At 47.7% G+C, this 18,605-nt stretch overlaps 1 protein-coding gene across 9 annotated transcripts in view; it reads right to left on the bottom strand.

The window, feature by feature from the left end:
- CYRIB (CYFIP related Rac1 interactor B) overlaps positions 1-18,605 on the bottom strand; it is a 258,860-nt gene that overhangs the window by 58,417 nt on the left and 181,838 nt on the right. For all 9 annotated transcript variants that reach the window (XM_063921287.1, XM_063921284.1, XM_063921291.1 and 6 more), the window contains one exon: positions 7,166-7,203. Coding sequence is in view for 1 of the 9 variants with exons in the window: in XM_063921288.1 (XP_063777358.1) it covers positions 7,166-7,203 (38 nt within the window). In the remaining 8 variants the exon portion in view is untranslated. The remainder of the gene's footprint in view (positions 1-7,165; positions 7,204-18,605) is intronic.

Raw genomic sequence — 18,605 nt, 5'->3', positions numbered from 1 at the left:
CCCGCACACACCGAAGGTACTGTAGTAATACGCACATCCACACACACCACAGGTACTATAGTAATATGCACATCCACACACACCGCAGGTACTATAGCAATATGTACACCCACACACACCGCAGGTACTATAGTAACATGCACACCCACACACACCGCAGGTACTACAGTAACATACACATCCGCACAAACCATAGGTACTATAGTAACATGCACATCCGCACACAACGCAGATCCTATACTAACATAACCGCAGGAACGATAGTAATATGCACACCCACACACACCACAGGTACTACAGTAACATACACATCCGCACACACCACAGGTACTATAGTAACATGCACATCCGCACACACCGCAGGTACTATAGTGACATGACCACCCGCACACACCGCAGATACTATAGTAACATGACCACCCGCACACACCGCAGGTACTATAGTAACGTGCACATCCGCACACACCACAGGTACTACAGTAACATACACATCCGCACACACCATAGGTACTATAGTGACATGCACATCCACACAAACCGCAGGTACTATAGTAACATGCACATCCACACACACTGCAGGTACTATAGTAACATGACCACCCGCACACACCGCAGGTACTATAGTAACGTGCACATCCGCACACACCGCAGGTACTATAGTAACATGACCACCCGCACACACCGCAGGTGCTATAGTAACATGACCACCCGCACACACCGCAGGTGCTATAGTAACATGACCACCCGCACACACACTGCAGGAACTATAGTAACATGACCACCCGCACACACACTGCAGGAACTATAGTAATATGACCGCCCACATGCACATCCACACACACCGCAGGTACTATAGTAATACGCACACCCCACAGGTACTATAGTAACATGCACATCCGCACACACCACAGGTACTATAGTAACATGACCACCCGCACACACCGCAGGTACTATAGTAATCCGCACACACCGCAGGTACTATAGTAACGTGCACATCCGCACACACCACAGGTACTATAGTAACATGACCACCCGCACACACACCGCAGGTACTATAGTAATACGCACACCCCACAGGTACTATAGTAACATGACCACCCGCACACACACTGCAGGAACTATAGTAATATGACCGCCCACATGCACATCCACACACACCGCAGGTACTATAGTAATACGCACACCCCACAGGTACTATAGTAACATGCACATCCGAACACACCGCAGGTACTATAGTAATACGCACACACCGCAGGTACTATAGTAACATGCACATCCGCACACACCGCAGGTACTACAGTAACATGCACATCCGCACACACCGCAGGTACTATAGTAACATGCACATCCGCACACACACCACAGGTACTACAGTAACATGCACATCCGAACACACCGCAGGTACTATAGTAATACGCACACACCGCAGGTACTATAGTAATACGCACACACCGCAGGTACTATAGTAATACGCACACACCGCAGGTACTATAGTAACATGCACATCCGCACACACACCACAGGTACTACAGTAACATGCACATCCGCACACACCACAGGTAACTTTCAGTCTTCAATAATTATAATGTTTCCAACATAACTCATCTGCTGCTTCTTAAACAATGTGGTCCATGTAATGTTATTTGTTTTTGTGGCCTTTTAAAGTAAGAGGGGTTTTTGGTTTGTTTTTAAGTAACAGGATTTCCCTTACACCGCAATAATAGTGCTCAGTCTAGGTCAGCGGTGGTCAACCCGCGGCTCTTTCATCCTCCGCATGCGGCTCGATGCGCTCTCAGCCACCGCTGCCTGACACAGCGCACTCACAACAGGTCTCCAGCGGCAGTGTCTACCTAAATTTCGGCGCCGGCCCGTGAGCCAATCGGAGCTCGCAGACCGGCAGCTAAGGCTCCTGATTGGCTGCCGGACCGCGAGCTCTGATTGGCTCACGGGCCGGCGCCGAAATGAAGATAGACACCGCCGCCGGAGACTGAGGGGCATGAGAGGCGCAAGCTGCGCTCTCCTTCCCCTCACAGCAGCAGCGCGGTAGGCAGAACTTTTTTTTGGGGGGGGGGGGGGGGGTAAGGCACTGTGGGGGCATGTGTAACAGCACTAGGGGCATATCTCACACTGTGCGGGCATGTGTATCAGCACTGGGGGCATATCTGGCACTGTGGGGGCATGTGTATCTGCAACGGGGTATATCTGGCACTGTGGGGGCATATCTGACACTGTGGGGGCATGTGTATCTGCACTGGGGGCATATGAGGCACTGTGGGGGCATGTGTATCTGCACTGGGGCATATCTGGCACTGTGTGGGGACATGTGTATCTGGCACTGTGTGAGGCACTGTGGGGGCATGTGTATCTGCACTGGGGCATATCTGGCACTGTGGGGGCATGGGTATCTGCACTGGGGCATATCTGACACTGTGGGGGCATGTGTATCTGCACTGGGGCATATCAGGCACTGTGGGGGCATGTGTATCTGCACTGGGGGCATATCTGGTACTGTGGGAGGCACTGTGGGGGCATGTGTATCTGCACTGGGGGCATATCTGGCACTGTGGGGGCATGTGTATCTGCACTGGGGCATATCTGGCACTGTGGGGGCATGTGTATCTGCACCGGGGGCATATCTGACTCCGTGGGGGCATGTGTATCTGCACCAGGGGCATATCTGACTCTGTGGGGCCATGTGTATCTGCACCAGGGGCATATCTGACTCCGTGGGGGCATATCTGGCACTGTGTGGGCATATCTGGCACTGTGGGGGCATGTGTATCTGCACTGGGGGCATATCCGACTCTGTGGGGGCATGTGTATCTGCACTGGGGCATATCTAGCACTGTGTGGGCATATGTGGCACTGTGGGGGCATGTGTATCTGCACTGGGGGCATATCTGGCACTGTGGGAGGCACTGAGGGGGCATGTGTATCTGCACCGGGGGCATATCTTGACTCTGTGGGGGCATGTGTATCTGCACTGGGGCATATCTGGCACTGTGTGGGGAATATATGTATCTGGCACTGTGTGGGGCATATATGTATCTGGCACTGTGTGGGGCATATATGTATCTGGCACTGTGGTGCATATATGTATCTGGCACTGTGGGGCATATATGTATCTGGCACTGTGGGGCATATATGTATCTGGCACTGGGGGCATATATGTATCTGGCACTGTGGTGGCACCCATTTTTTGGCGTTTTATATGTATGTGGCACTGTACAACATGACTAAACGGGGTTATGACACAAGGTCACACTCCTACAAACGACATACCGAAAGGTGTGTGCACAAAAATGGGGCGTGGCTTTGTGACAACTAGGCCACACACCCCATTTTTGCACGCACATGATAGTGGCTTTTGCCCTTGCCTATGGATCTTTTCTGGCTCTTTGCCTCTGACTGGTTGGCCACCCCTGGTCTAGCTGCAGGGTGCTGATCAGTGAGGAGGGCGTATTATATTCGCTCCTGCAGCCATACAGCACATGTAATTGCCCTTCAAAATTAAATATGCCTCCTCACTGACTGCAGCCTGCACCTGAGTGAGCACTAGATAAAACAGTAAAATATTAAACATGGGCACAAAATCCTGTCTGTGTGAAGTCTGTATGTTTTCCCTGTGTTCATGTATGTACACAGAGGGGGGAATTCAAATGCCAGTGGGAAATTCGAAAAACCCTGCGGCACAGTTTTTCCCACAGCCACAGGGTTTGGCTATTCAATTTGAGGACACAAAATAAGACGCGGTGATGCGTCTTTTTTCTCACACAACCAGATCTAGTCCGATTTGTCCTAAAACAGATAACTCTGGGAAAAATCACCAAGACATGCTCTGGCACTGCCCCCCTGAGGACTAATTAAGCAAATGGAAGGTTACAATTATATTGATAAGTGTGAGTTTCTGTAAGTGTGTTTAAGTATGTGTATGAGTTTGTGTGTAACCCCTGTGTAGTGTCATCCCCCCCCCTTCTCCCGAGGCAGCAGCTGGGGGAACTATATCTGGAGCAGTATTTATTTATTTTTTCAAGCGCTGCAGGGTATTCAGAGGGGAAAGCCCTGCAACTATTGCTTAAACTTGGTATCGGCGGCACACATACCTGTGGTAATCCAAAAATGGGTGCGAGGTCAGCAAGGTTTTTCACCTCGCATCCAACTGAATTCCCCTCAGAGTTCCTCCAACAGTACAAAACCAGAATGCAGGGTGTATATTACACTAGGGTCTGGACTGATGTGAATGATTAAAATGTTCTGTGTAAATCAATGCTAAATATGTTGAAGCTAGGGAGCAGAGATGGTAAGCTCCACTTGGGCTGATTTGAATGAATGAAATATTCTCTGTAAAGAGCCGAGGGATTTGTGCGCGCCATATAAATAACTCTTAATAAATATCCCTGTATGAGAGGGCTAGGACAATTCAGAAATAAACTTTCAAATCTGGATCCCACACAAAACACCCAATGCTCCCACTGTCAGCCCACACAGCTCTATGCTAACTGTGAGGGAATGCTGACATCTAGTGGTCACTTTTGAGAAAGCAAAAAAATACAATAAGACTATAAACTGCTTATTTAAGTGTGCCTAGTCTCTATGCAGTGGATGCCGCAATTTCCCATAAAGAGTCAATCGTAAGAATTTAACATATTAATTCCATAGGAACCAATGAAAGGTCACAATTAGTGCCTCCTCTAATCCTCTTTTGTTAACGGTCTTGTTTTATTAAGGTATTATATACTACTACTTGCAATATAAAAGTATTAAATATTATATTGAGAAACATAAAAAGTAATTATTAAGGCACCCAGTGCATGTACTTGGTTGAGTTACACAGATGTTGGCCATAAGTCACTATACAAATAGTGCTCGTTAGATTCTATCTTGGCGTTGGCATATTATATTTGTTGTTTGCTCATATAGCACCAACCTATTACGTAACGCTGAACAGAGACTATTCAGTTGCTCACTGTGTCAATGCAGCAAACAGTACAAACTCTCTATCACACACTATACAGCTATAAAAAAATCTGTCCACTCGCATGTGCGTGTATGTCCAAATCTGACAGAGTTCTGCAGAGAGAGGCGGCCAGGAACAACATAGAAAAACATATCCTGTACTACACAGTGTAACGGGAGAGGAGGGGGGGATCTGTCCTGGGTGTGCTACAGAAGATCTACAGAAAGACAGTCAGCAGGACGACACGTCAAAAGGTCGACATGGAAATGGTCAAAACATCAAAGTTTTTTTTTAATGTTTTTTGGTGTCATTTTTTATGTTCCATCACCTGTGACCCCAGTCAGTGGTAACATAGACCACTGCCAGCCTGCTTCACTCACCTTGCTTCAGGCAAGGATACCATTCTCAATCGTAGTCCACATGCATGGTAAACCAAGCAAGAGTTGGAAAAAACAAATGGGGAACCTTTGGAATTCTAGCTGTTCTTGAACTACAAAAACCAAAAGGCTGGGACTGCGCAAATCAATCTGATGTGGATATTTATTTTCACATAAAATTACTTTCTGCACATATATACATATACATACAAAAGTACTTGATACCGGCCAGCATCACATAAAAAAATTACTACATAAAATATGATTGGTATGATACTGATAAGAATATATCTTTCTACTCCAATTCACGTGGCTAATATACTCTCCGTTCATATATTTTTAAATGAACTTTTTTAAAACCCTCTCATGCAATATGCAATATTAGCAATATCACTGAGGTAATTTCAAACGGAAATAAAGTGTCCAGTGCTCTTTGATTAATAGTCTACGACCATGTAGGTTTTCCTTCTAAGGTGTTAGTATTTCATCCAAGTATGCATTATTATAATTCCTTAGTCCCAGACAAGACTTTTTCACCCGCACTTGATTAGTCACTTAGACTTGCTTTGTGCATAATAAGGCTTCTGCCGTTTAGCTGTGCTGAGGAAGCCGCCGATGTAATCAAAGGCGGAGAAACGCGTCTATCGTCATTATTCCCCATACCTGAATCAACAGTTGAGTTATCAGCGGGCCGGCCGGCCGGCCACAGGCACAAGAAACCCCACTGCTATTTGGGGAGGATACGCCGCAGAAAGAACCCGGAGGCTCCAGATAAGGCTACCATTAGCCGGGAGGGGTTGCTCTCAGGACACTGCACAGGCAATGTATCACATCTTGAATGAGTGAACGTTACAAATTGCTTTATAAGAGGCTTTTTAATCACGCATGATCTGCACAGCTAAACGGCAGAAGCCTTATTATGCACAAAGCAAGTCTAAGTGACTAATCAAGTGCGGGTGAAAAAGTCTTGTCTGGGACTAAGGAATTATAATAATGCATACTTGGATGAAATACTAACACCTTAGAAGGAAAACCTACATGGTCGTAGACTATTAATCAAAGAGCACTGGACACTTTATTTCCGTTTGAAATTACCTCAGTGATATTGCTAATATTGCATATTGCATGAGAGGGTTCTAAAAAAGTTCATTTAAAAATATATGAACGGAGAGTATATTAGCCACGTGAATTGGAGTAGAAAGATATATTCTTATCAGTATCATACCAATCATATTTTATGTAGTAATTTTTTTATGTGATGCTGGCCGGTATCAAGTACTTTTGTATGTATATGTATATATGTGCAGAAAGTAATTTTATGTGAAAATAAATATCCACATCAGATTGATTTGCGCAGTCCCAGCCTTTTGGTTTTTGTAGTCTTTTGCATTAAGGGTTAAAACCAAAAACCCTTTTGGGATCGCTGCATCCATCTGTAATCAATCACAGCGCCAGGGATTGTGGCTTTGTATTGTTCTTGAACTACACATCCCAGCATGCTCTGCAAAAGTTTTGCCATTTGGCCATGCTAAAACTGAGCAGGACATGCTGGGATGTGTAGTTCAACAGCTGGAGCGCCAAAGGTTCCCCCATCACTGACTCATACCATCTAATCAACCCACTGACCTAGCATAATGTTATGCTGTGTTGTGGTATACAGAATGGGTAGTCCGAATGCCAAGCATCCTCGCTACTAACTGTTCACAACACTGTAACAATGTAGCATGGAAGTACAGAAATAAGTTAAGCATTACAAAACAGCATTGATGTAAAGCACAAATAAAAAAACAATACAATGCATTGTTACGGAGGCATTATATCATTAACTCACCTACTCCCAGTGTTGCAGTTGTTATATTAGCTCCCAACCTGGAGAACACAGAAGAAAACATTATTGTTTAATAGAAAAAATAAGAATTTACTCACCGGTAATTCTATTTCTCGTAGTCCGTAGTGGATGCTGGGAACTCCGTAAGGACCATGGGGAATAGCGGGCTCCGAAGGAGGCTGGGCACTCTAGAAAGATTTATGACTACCTGGTGTGCACTGGCTCCTCCCACTATGACCCTCCTCCAAGCCTCAGTTAGGACACTGTGCCCGGACGAGCTGACATAATAAGGAAGGATTTAGAATCCCGGGTAAGACTCTTACCAGCCACACCAATCACACCGTACAACTCGTGATACTATATCCAGTTTGACAGTATGAAAACAACTGAGCCTCTCAACAGATGGCTCAACAATAACCCTTTAGTTAACAATAACTATTTACAAGTATTGCAGACAATCCGCACTTGGGATGGGCGCCCAGCATCCACTACGGACTACGAGAAATAGAATTACCGGTGAGTAAATTCTTATTTTCTCTGACGTCCTAGTGGATGCTGGGAACTCCGTAAGGACCATGGGGATTATACCAAAGCTCCCAAACGGGCGGAAGAGTGCGGATGACTCTGTAGCACCGAATGAGAGAACTCCAGGTCCTCCTCAGCCAGGGTATCAAATTTGTAGAATTTTGCAAACGTGTTTGCCCCTGACCAAGTAGCTGCTCGGCAAAGTTGTAAAGCCGAGACCCCTCGGGCAGCCGCCCAAGATGAGCCCACCTTCCTTGAGGAATGGGCATTTACAGATTATGGCTGTGGTATGCCTGCCACAGAATGTGCAAGCTGAATTGTACTACAAATCCCGCGAGCAATAGACTGCTTAGAAGCAGGAGTACCCAGCTTGTTGGGTGCATACAGGATAAACATCGAGTCAGAGTTTCCGACTCCAGCCGTCCTGGAAACATATATTTTCAGGGCCCTGACAACGTCTAGCAACTTGGAGTCCTCCAATTCACTAGTAGCCGCCGGCACCACAATAGGCTGGTTCAGGTGAAACGCTGACACCACCTTAGGGAGAAATTGGGGACGAGTCCTCAATTCTGCCATATCCATATGGAAAATCAGATAAGGGCTTTTACATGATAAAGCCGCCAATTCTGACACTCGCCTGGCTGAAGCCAAGGCCAATAACATGACCACTTTCCACGTGAGATATTTTAGATCCACGGTTTTTAGTGGCTCAAACCAATGTGATTTTAAGAAAAAACTCAACACCACGTTGAGATCCCAAGGTGCCACATGGGGCACAAACGGGGGCTGAATATGCAGCACTCCTTTCACAATGTCTGAACTTCAGGTACTGAAGCTAGTTCTTTTTGAAAGAAAATCGACAGAGCCGAGATCTGTACTTTAATGGAGCCTAGATTTAGGCCCATATTCACTCCTGCTTGCAGGAAATGTAGAAATCGACCTAGTAGAAATTCCTCTGTTGGGGCCTTTTTTGGCCTCGCACCATGCAACATATTTCCGCCATATGCGGTGATAATGCTTTGCCGTAACATCTTTCCTGGCTTTAATAAGCGTAGGAATGACTTCTTCCGGAATACCCTTTTCCTTCAGGATCCGGCGTTCAATCGCCATGCCGTCAAACGCAGCCGCGGTAAGTCTTGGAACAGACAGGGCCCCTGCTGAAGCAGGTCCTGTCTGAGCGGCAGAGGCCATGGGTCCTCTGATATCATTTCCTGAAGTTCCGGGTACCAAGCCCTTCTTGGCCAATCCGGAACCACGAGTATCGTTCTTACTCCTCGCCATCTTATTATTCTCAGTACCTTTGGTATGAGAGGCAGAGGAGGGAACACATAAACCGACTGGTACACCCACTGTGTCACTAGAGCGTCCACAGCTATCGCCTGAGGGTCCCTTGACCTGGCGCAATATCTCTTTAGCTTTTTGTTGAGGCGGGACGCCATCATGTCCACCTGTGGTCTTTCCCAACGGTTTACCAACAGCAGGAAGACTTCTGGATGAAGTCCCCACTCTCCCGGGTGTAGGTCGTGTCTGCTGAGGAAGTCTGCTTCCCAGTTGTCCACTCCCGGAATGAACACTGCTGACAGTGCTAGTACGTGATTTTCCGCCCATCGGAGAATCCTTGTGGCTTCTGCCATTGCCATCCTGCTTCTTGTGCCGCCCTGTCGTTCACATGGGCGACTGCCGTGATGTTGTCTGACTGTATCAGTACCGGCTGGTTTTGAAGCAGGGGTCTTGCCTGACTTAGGGCATTGTAAATGGCCCTCAGTTCCAGAATTTATATGTAGGGAAGTCTCCTGACTTGACCATAGGCCCTGGAAGTTTCTTCCCTGTGTGACTGCTCCCCAGCCTCGAAAGGCTGGCCTCCGTGGTCACCAGGGCCCAGTCCTGTATGCCGAAACTGCGGCCCTCTAGAAGATGAGCACCCTGCAGCCACCACAGTAGAGACGCCCTGGTCCTTGGAGACAGGGTTATCATTAGATGCATTTGAAGATGCGATCCCGACCACTTATCCAAGAGGTCCAACTGGAAGGTCCTCGCATGGAACCTGCCGAATGGAATTGCATCGTATGAAGCCACCATTTTTCCCAGGACTCGTGTGCAACGATGCACCGATACCCTTTTTGGTTTTAGGAGGTCTCTGACTAGAGATGACAGCTCCTTGGCTTTCTCCTGCGGGAGAAACACTTTTTTCTGTTCTGTGTCCAAAATCATCCCCAGGAACAGTAAGCGAGTGGAAGGAACCAGCTGTGACTTAGGAATGTTCAGAATCCAGCCATGCTGTTGTAGCACCTCCTGAGATAGTGCTACTCCGACCAGTAACTGCTCCCTGGACCTTGCCTTTATAAGGAGATCGTCCAAGTATGGGATAAATAAAAACTCCCTTTTTTTGAAGGAGTATCATCATTTCTGCCATTACCTTGGTAAACACCCTCGGTGCCGTGGACAGTCCAAACGGTAGTGTCTGGAATTGGTAATGGCAATCCTGTACCACAATCTGAGGTACTCCTGGTGAGGAAGGTAAATAGGGACATGCAGGTAAGCATCCTTGATGTCCAGGGATACCATGTAATCCCCCTCGTCCAGGCTTGCAATAACCGCCCTGAGCGATTCCATCTTGAACTTTGTTATGTAAGTGTTCAAGGATTTCCATTTTAAAATGGGTCTCACCGAACCGGCTGGTTTCGGTACCACAAACAGTGTGGAATAGTAACCCCGTCCTTGTTGAAGTAGGGGCACCTTGACTATCACCTGCTGGGAATACAGCTTGTGAATTGCCTCTAGCACAGCCTCCCTGCCTGAGGGAGTTGTCGGCAAGGCAGATTTGAGTAAACGGCGGGGGGGAGACGCCTCGACTTCCAGCTTGTACCCCTGAGATACTACTTGAAGGATCCAGGGATCCACCTGTGAGCGAGCCCACTGATCGCTGAAATTTTTGAGGCGGCCCCCCACCGTACCTGGCTACGCCTGTGGAGCCCCCGCGTCATGCGGTGGACTCAGAGGAAGCAGGGGAAGAATTTTGATTCTGGGAACTGGCTGCTGGTGCAGCTTTTTCCCTCTTCCCTCGTTTGACCCGCCTGCTTTTTTGAAGCCGAAAGGACTGTACATGATAATACAGTGCTTTTCTTAGGCTGTGAGGAAACCTGAGGTAAAATATTTTCATCCCAGCTGTTGCTGCGGATAAGAGGTCCCAGAGACCATCCCCAACCAATTCCTCACCCTTATAAGGCTCTATGTGCCTTTTAAAGTCAGCATCACCTGTCCAGTGTCGGGTCTCCAATACCCTCCTGACAGAATGGACATTGCAATAATTCAGGATGCCAGCCGGCAAAATATTCCTCTGTGCATCCCTCATATATAAGACGACGTCTTATGTTCGCAAAATAGTATCCCTGTTTGAAAGGGGTACAGACCACGCTGCAGCAGTCTGCAGGTCTCAGTCTAGTACCTGAGTGTGTAAATACAGACTTCAGGATAGCCTCCTGCTATTTATCAGCAGGTACCTTCAAAGTGGCCGTATCCTAAGACGGCAGTGCCACCTTGACAAACGTGTGAGCGCCTTATCCACCCTAGGGGATATCTCCCAGCGTAACTTATCCTCTGGCGGGAAAGGGTACGCCATCAGTAACTTGTTAGAAATTACCAGTTTCTTATCGGGGAAACCCACGCTTTTTCACACTTCATTCACTCATTGGATGGGGGAACAAAACACTGCCTGCTTTTTCTCCCCACACATAAAACCCTTTGTTTTTAGTGGTACTTGGGTTAATGTCAGAAATGTGTAACACATTTTATATTGCCGGGATCATGTAACGGATGTTCCTAGTGGATTGTGTATATGTCTCAACCTCGTCGACACTGGAGTCAGACTCCGTGTCGACATCTGTATCTGCCATCTGAGGAAGCGTTGATGGCCTTTGAGACGTCTGGGCAGGCGCGGGCTGAGAAGCCGGCTGTCCCATAGCTGTTACGTCATCCAGCCTTTTATGTAAGGAGTTGACACTGTCGGTTAATACCGTCCACCTATCCATCCACTCTGGTGTCGGCCCACAGGGGCGACATCTCATTTATCGGCATCTGCTCCGCCTCCACATAAGTCTCCTCATCAAACATGTCGACACAGCCGTACCGACACACCGCACACACACAAGGAATGCTCCAATGAGGACAGGACCCACAAAAGCCCTTTGGGGGGACAGAGTGAGAGTATGCCAGCACACACCAGAGCGCTATATAATGCAGGGACTAACTGAGTTATGTCCCCTATAGCTGCTTTTATATAATTTATACTGCGCCTAAATTTAGTGCCCCCCCTCTCTGTTTTTACCCTGTTCTGTAGTGTAGACTGCAGGGGAGAGCCAGGGAGCTTCCTTCCAGCGGATCTGTGAAGGAGAAATGGCGCCAGTGTGCTGTGGGAGATAGCTCCGCCCCTTTTCCGCTGACTATTCTCCCGCTTTTTTCTGGATTCTGGCAGGGGTATTTTCCACATATATAGCCTCTGGGGCTATATATTGTGGTATTTTTGCCAGCCAAGGTGTTAGTATTGCTTCTCAGGGCGCCCCCCCCCCCCCCAGCGCCCTGCACCCTCAGTGACCGGAGTGTGAAGTGTGTATGAGGAGCAATGGCGCACAGCTGCAGTGCTGTGCGCTACCTTGGTGAAGACTGATGTCTTCTGCCGCCGATTTTCCGGACCTCTTCTTGCTTCTGGCTCTGTAAGGGGGACGGCGGCGCGGCTCCGGGACCGAACACCAAGGACTGGGCCTGCGGTCGATCCCTCTGGAGCTAATGGTGTCCAGTAGCCTAAGAAGCCCAATCCGGCTGCAAGCAGGCGAGTTCGCTTCTTCTCCCCTTAGTCCCTCGCTGCAGTGAGCCTGTTGCCAGCAGGTCTCACTGAAAATAAAAAACCTAAACTATACTTTCTTTCTAAGGGCTCAGGAGAGCCCCTAGTGTGCATCCAACCTCGGCCGGGCACAAAATCTAACTGAGGCTTGGAGGAGGGTCATAGTGGGAGGAGCCAGTGCACACCAGGTAGTCATAAATCTTTCTAGAGTGCCCAGCCTCCTTCGGAGCCCGCTATTCCCCATGGTCCTTACGGAGTTCCCAGCATCCACTAGGACGTCAGAGAAAACACAAATATTAAATATAAGACACAACATCTATGAGGAATCTCACACACCTGTTGGAGCTATGAGATGTTTGAAATAACATACAGTATGCAAAACTCTCACTGGTAAGAAGTCATGTACAGCAGGATGTATAATATCCTGCTGTACATGACTTATTCTATAAAATAATAGGTAGAAACAGATTGGAGGCCAGAGCCAAATTCTCCACTTGTTCATTCTTTAGGAGGTTTGATACATCTCCCAGAAGTCTTATATATTGCAAATGGTATCTGGCCATGTGATTCTCTAATATATGCAGAACACAGGCTTTCATTTATGAAGCTAATACAACATGCACAGAATGCAGCACTAAATAAAACAAGGCGCACATCACATGTCAAATAAATCCTGCGGCAAAGAGGACCCTGCTACCTTTATAGTGCCTGTGTGACAGATTGCACCCAGGGGTGCATGGGAACAAAATGGGATAGGATACTATATAGATGTACATGTGACACAACACCACTATCTTTCTGTATTACTTTCACATTACTCCTCTGTGCTGCGGGGGACCCTACTCCATCCATTCCCCTCCTCACACCCTTATTATACAGCCCCTTCCCCTGTCACATGTAGCCTTGTTCTCACTTACATGGTACTCATCTCCTGATATACTCTGTGCTGCGGGGGACCCTACTCCATCCATTCCCCTCCTCACACCCTTATTATACAGCCCCTTCCCCTGTCACATGTAGCCTTGTTCTCACTTACATGGTACTCATCTCCTGATATACTCTGTGCTGCGGGGGACCCTACTCCATCCATTCCCCTCCTCACACCCTTATTATACAGCCCCTTCCCCTGTCACATGTAGCCTTGTTCTCACTTACATGGTACTCATCTCCTGATATACTCTGTGCTGTGGGGGACCCTACTCCATCCATTCCCCTCCTCACACCCTTATTATACAGCCCCTTCCCCTGTCACATGTAGCCTTGTTCTCACTTACATGGTACTCATCTCCTGATATACTCTGTGCTGCGGGGGACCCTACTCCATCCATTCCCCTCCTCACACCCTTATTATACAGCCCCTTCCCCTGTCACATGTAGCCTTGTTCTCACTTACATGGTACTCATCTCCTGATATACTCTGTGCTGCGGGGGACCCTACTCCATCCATTCCCCTCCTCACACCCTTATTATACAGCCCCTTCCCCTGTCACATGTAGCCTTGTTCTCACTTACATGGTACTCATCTCCTGATATACTCTGTGCTGCGGGGGACCCTACTCCATCCATTCCCCTCCTCACACCCTTATTATACAGCCCCTTCCCCTGTCACATGTAGCCTTGTTCTCACTTACATGGTACTCATCTCCTGATATACTCTGTGCTGCGGGGGACCCTACTCCATCCATTCCCCTCCTCACACCCTTATTATACAGCCCCTTCCCCTGTCACATGTAGCCTTGTTCTCACTTACATGGTACTCATCTCCTGATATACTCTGTGCTGCGGGGGACCCTACTCCATCCATTCCCTTCCTCACACCCTTATTATACAGCCCCTTCCCCTGTCACATGCAGCCTTGTTCTCACTTACATGGCACTCATCTCCTGATATACTCTGTGCTGCGGGGGACCCTACTCCATCCATTCCCCTCCTCACACCCTTATTATACAGCCCCTTCCCCTGTCACATGTAGCCTTGTTCTCACTTACATGGTACTCATCTCCTGATATACTCTGTGCTGCGGGGGACCCTACTCCATCCATTCCCCTCCTCACACCCTTATTATACAGCCCCTTCCCCTGTCACATGTAGCCTTGTTCTCACTTACATGGTACTCATCTCCTGATATACTCTGTGCTGCGGGGGACCCTACTCCATCCATTCCCCTCCACACACCCTTATACTGCCCCTTCCCCTGTCACATGCAGCCTTGTTCTCACTTACATGGCACTCATCTCCTGATATACTCTGTGCTGCGGGGGACCCTAACTCCATCCATTCCCCTCCTCACACCCTTATTATACTGCCCCTTCCCCTGTCACATGCAGCCTTGTTCTCACTTACATAGCACTCATCTCCTGATATACTCTGTGCTGCGGGGGACCCTAACTCCATCCATTCCCCTCCTCACACCCTTATTATACTGCCCCTTCCCCTGTCACATGTAGCCTTGTTCTCACTTACATAGCACTCATCTCCTGGTATACTCTGTGCAGCGGGGGACCCTGCTCCAGCCACTCTCCAACTCACACCCTTATTATATAGCCCCTTCCCCTGTCACATGTAGCCTTGTTCTCACTTACATGGTACTCATCTCCTGATATACTCTGTGCTGCGGGGGACCCTACTCCATCCATTCCCCTCCACACACCCTTATACTGCCCCTTCCCCTGTCACATGCAGCCTTGTTCTCACTTACATGGCACTCATCTCCTGATATACTCTGTGCTGCGGGGGACCCTAACTCCATCCATTCCCCTCCTCACACCCTTATTATACTGCCCCTTCCCCTGTCACATGCAGCCTTGTTCTCACTTACATGGCACTCATCTCCTGATATACTCTGTGCTGCGGGGGACCCTAACTCCATCCATTCCCCTCCTCACACCCTTATTATACTGCCCCTTCCCCTGTCACATAAAGCCTTGTTCTCACTTACATAGCACTCCTGATATACTCTGTGCTGCGGGGGACCCTAACTCCATCCATTCCCTTCCTCACACCCTTATACTGCCCCTTCCCGTCACATGTAGCCTTGTTCTCACTTACATAGCACTCAACTTCTGATATACTCTGTGCTGCGGGGGACCCTACTCCAGCCACTCTCCAACTCACACCCTTATACTGCCCCTTCCCCTGTCACATAAAGCCTTGTTCTCACTTACATAGCACTCATCTCCTGATATACTCTGTGCTGCGGGGGACACTACTCCATCCATTCCCCTCCTCACACCCTTATACTGCCCCTTCCTGTCACATGTAGCCTTGTTCTCACTTACATAGCACTCATCTCCTGATATACTCTGTGCTGCGGGGGACCCTACTCCATCCATTCCCCTCCTCACACCCTTATACTGCCCCTTCCTCTGTCACATGCAGCCTTGTTCTCACTTACATAGCACTCATCTCCTGATATACTCTGTGCTGCGGGGGACCCTGCTCCAACCACTCTCCAACTCACACCCTTATTATACTGCCCCTTCCCCTGTCACATGCAGCCTTGTTCTCACTTACATAGCACTCATCTCCTGATATACTCTGTGCTGCGGGGGACCCTAACTCCATCCATTCCCCTCCTCACACCCTTATACTGCCCCTTCCCGTCACATGTAGCCTTGTTCTCACTTACATAGTACTCATCTCCTGATATACTCTGTGCTGCGGGGGACCCTACTCCATCTATTCCCCTCCTCACACCCTTATACTGCCCCTTCCCCTGTCACATGCAGCCTTGTTCTCACTTACATAGCACTCATCTCCTGATATACTCTGTGCTGCGGGGGGACCCTACTCCATCTATTTCCCTCCTCACACCCTTATACTGCCCCTTCCCCTGTCACATGCAGCCTTGTTCTCACTTACATGGCACTCATCTCCTGATATACTCTGTGCTGCGGGGGACCCTACTCCAGCCACTCTCCAACTCACACCCTTATACTGCCCCCTTCCCCTGTCACATGCAGCCTTGTTCTCACTTACATAGCACTCATCTCCTGGTATACTCTGTGCAGCGGGGGACCCTGCTCCAGCCACTCTCCAACTCACACCCTTATACTGCCCCCTTCCCCTGTCACATGCAGCCTTGTTCTCACTTACATAGCACTCATCTCCTGGTATACTCTGTGCAGCGGGGGACCCTGCTCCAGCCACTCTCCAACTCACACCCTTATTATATAGCCCCTTCCCCTGTCACATGCAGCCTTGTTCTCGCTTACATGGCACTCATCTCCTGGTATACTCTGTGCTGCGGGAGACCCTACTCCATCCATTCCCCTCTTCACACCCTTATACTGCCCCTTCCCCAGTCACATGCAGCCTTGTTCTCACTTACATGGCACTCATCTCCTGATATACTCTGTGCTGCGGGAGACCCTACTCCATCCATTCCCCTCCTCACACCCTTATAATACAGCCCCTTCCCCTGTCACATAAAGCCTTGTTCTCGCTTACATAGCACTCATCTCCTGGTATACTCTGTGCTGCGGGAGACCCTACTCCATCCATTCCCCTCTTCACACCCTTATACTGCCCCTTCCCCAGTCACATGCAGCCTTGTTCTCACTTATATAGCACTCATCTCCTGGTATACTCTGTGCTGCAGGGGACCCTACTCCATCCATTCCCCTCCTCACACCCTTATACTGCCCCTTCCCCTGTCACATAAAGCCTTGTTCTCACTTACATAGCACTCATCTCCTGGTATACATAGCCCAACATAGTATAGACTGCATGGACATATCAAGTCCAGCGTACAATGAAGATTATACAGGTTGAGTATCCCATATCCAAATATTCCGAAATACAGAATTTTTTGAGTGAGATAGTGAAACCTTTGTTTTCTGATGGCTCAATGTACACAAACTTTGTTTAATACACACATTTATTTAAAATATTGGCTAAAATGACCTTCAGGCTGTGTGTATAAGGTGTATATGAAACATAAATGCATTATGTGCTTAGACTTAGGTCCCATCACCATGATATCTCATTATGGTATGCAATTATTCCAAAATACGGAAAAATCCCATATCCAAAATAACTCTGGTCCCAAGCATTTTGGATAAGGGATACTCAACCTGTACTGAATTTTAATGTTTTTCCCAGAATGGGGGTGTGAAATGGTGGGACCCGTTTGCATAGACCCATATGTAATACACCCACCACAAACATAACAGCCCAGTCCCCCGTGTCATTAATTGGGTTGCCATTTCTTTGGCTTTTGGTCGTACTGTTGGTCTCATTAAAAGTTGCTTTAGATTGGATCCCCTGGAATACGCCATCATAGGTGGTGCCATCCTCTTAAAGGGTAAGCATTGATCAGTTCAGACAATTGGGCAAAACTTCCCCTAGTCAAAAAGATCACACGACCATCCTTCTTGTTTTTTTTAGGGGACTTCTCAATGGAGATCTTTCTGGCCTGTCCACAACTTTTTTGGGGGTCCTTGCCATAGTAGAAAGACATCTATAAAATATTTATAGAAATTAATGCTTGATCCATAGATTGGAAAAATTTATCTTCTCATATCTTGTCATATATTGACGTAAGATGGGGCCAAATTTGACCCCATCACGGTCCCAGACTGTTGTACATAATATGTATCTTCGTAAGAAAAATGATTATTATATAAAGTGAGACTAGAGAGGTTGATGATAAATTCAGTAGGCATACAAGCACAATGTTTCCTACTTAATGCTTACTTCAATGCTTCCAAACCTTCCCTATGACAAATCACTGTATAGAGGGACGTAACTTCCATCGTTGGTAGACAGGTATTGTCTTCCAATTAGTCAATCTAATTTAACTTTATTAGAAATCACTGGCGTCTCGGAAATAGCTAGCACCTTCTTCCACCAGTGGCTGTATCTTACGGTCAATCAAGATTGCCAGCGATTTTAATACGACCCTTGTGCCAAAATGAATGGCCAACCTCGTGGCTTTAACAAGGTCTTATGTATCTTTGGTAACATGTAAACTATAGAACATTTTGGTTTATCAACCGTAAGACATGCAAAGGTTTTCTCAGCAATCCAGTGGTGATTAAGGCCAGCTAACAGGACTGAATCCACTTGGGTCTTTATGCT

The sequence above is a fragment of the Pseudophryne corroboree genome, chromosome 5 (assembly GCF_028390025.1).
Source record: "Pseudophryne corroboree isolate aPseCor3 chromosome 5, aPseCor3.hap2, whole genome shotgun sequence".
In the NCBI taxonomy this organism is placed as follows: domain Eukaryota; kingdom Metazoa; phylum Chordata; class Amphibia; order Anura; family Myobatrachidae; genus Pseudophryne; species Pseudophryne corroboree.
The sequence above is the reverse complement of the archived record's forward strand: the minus strand, read 5'-3'. Positions and strand labels throughout refer to the sequence as shown.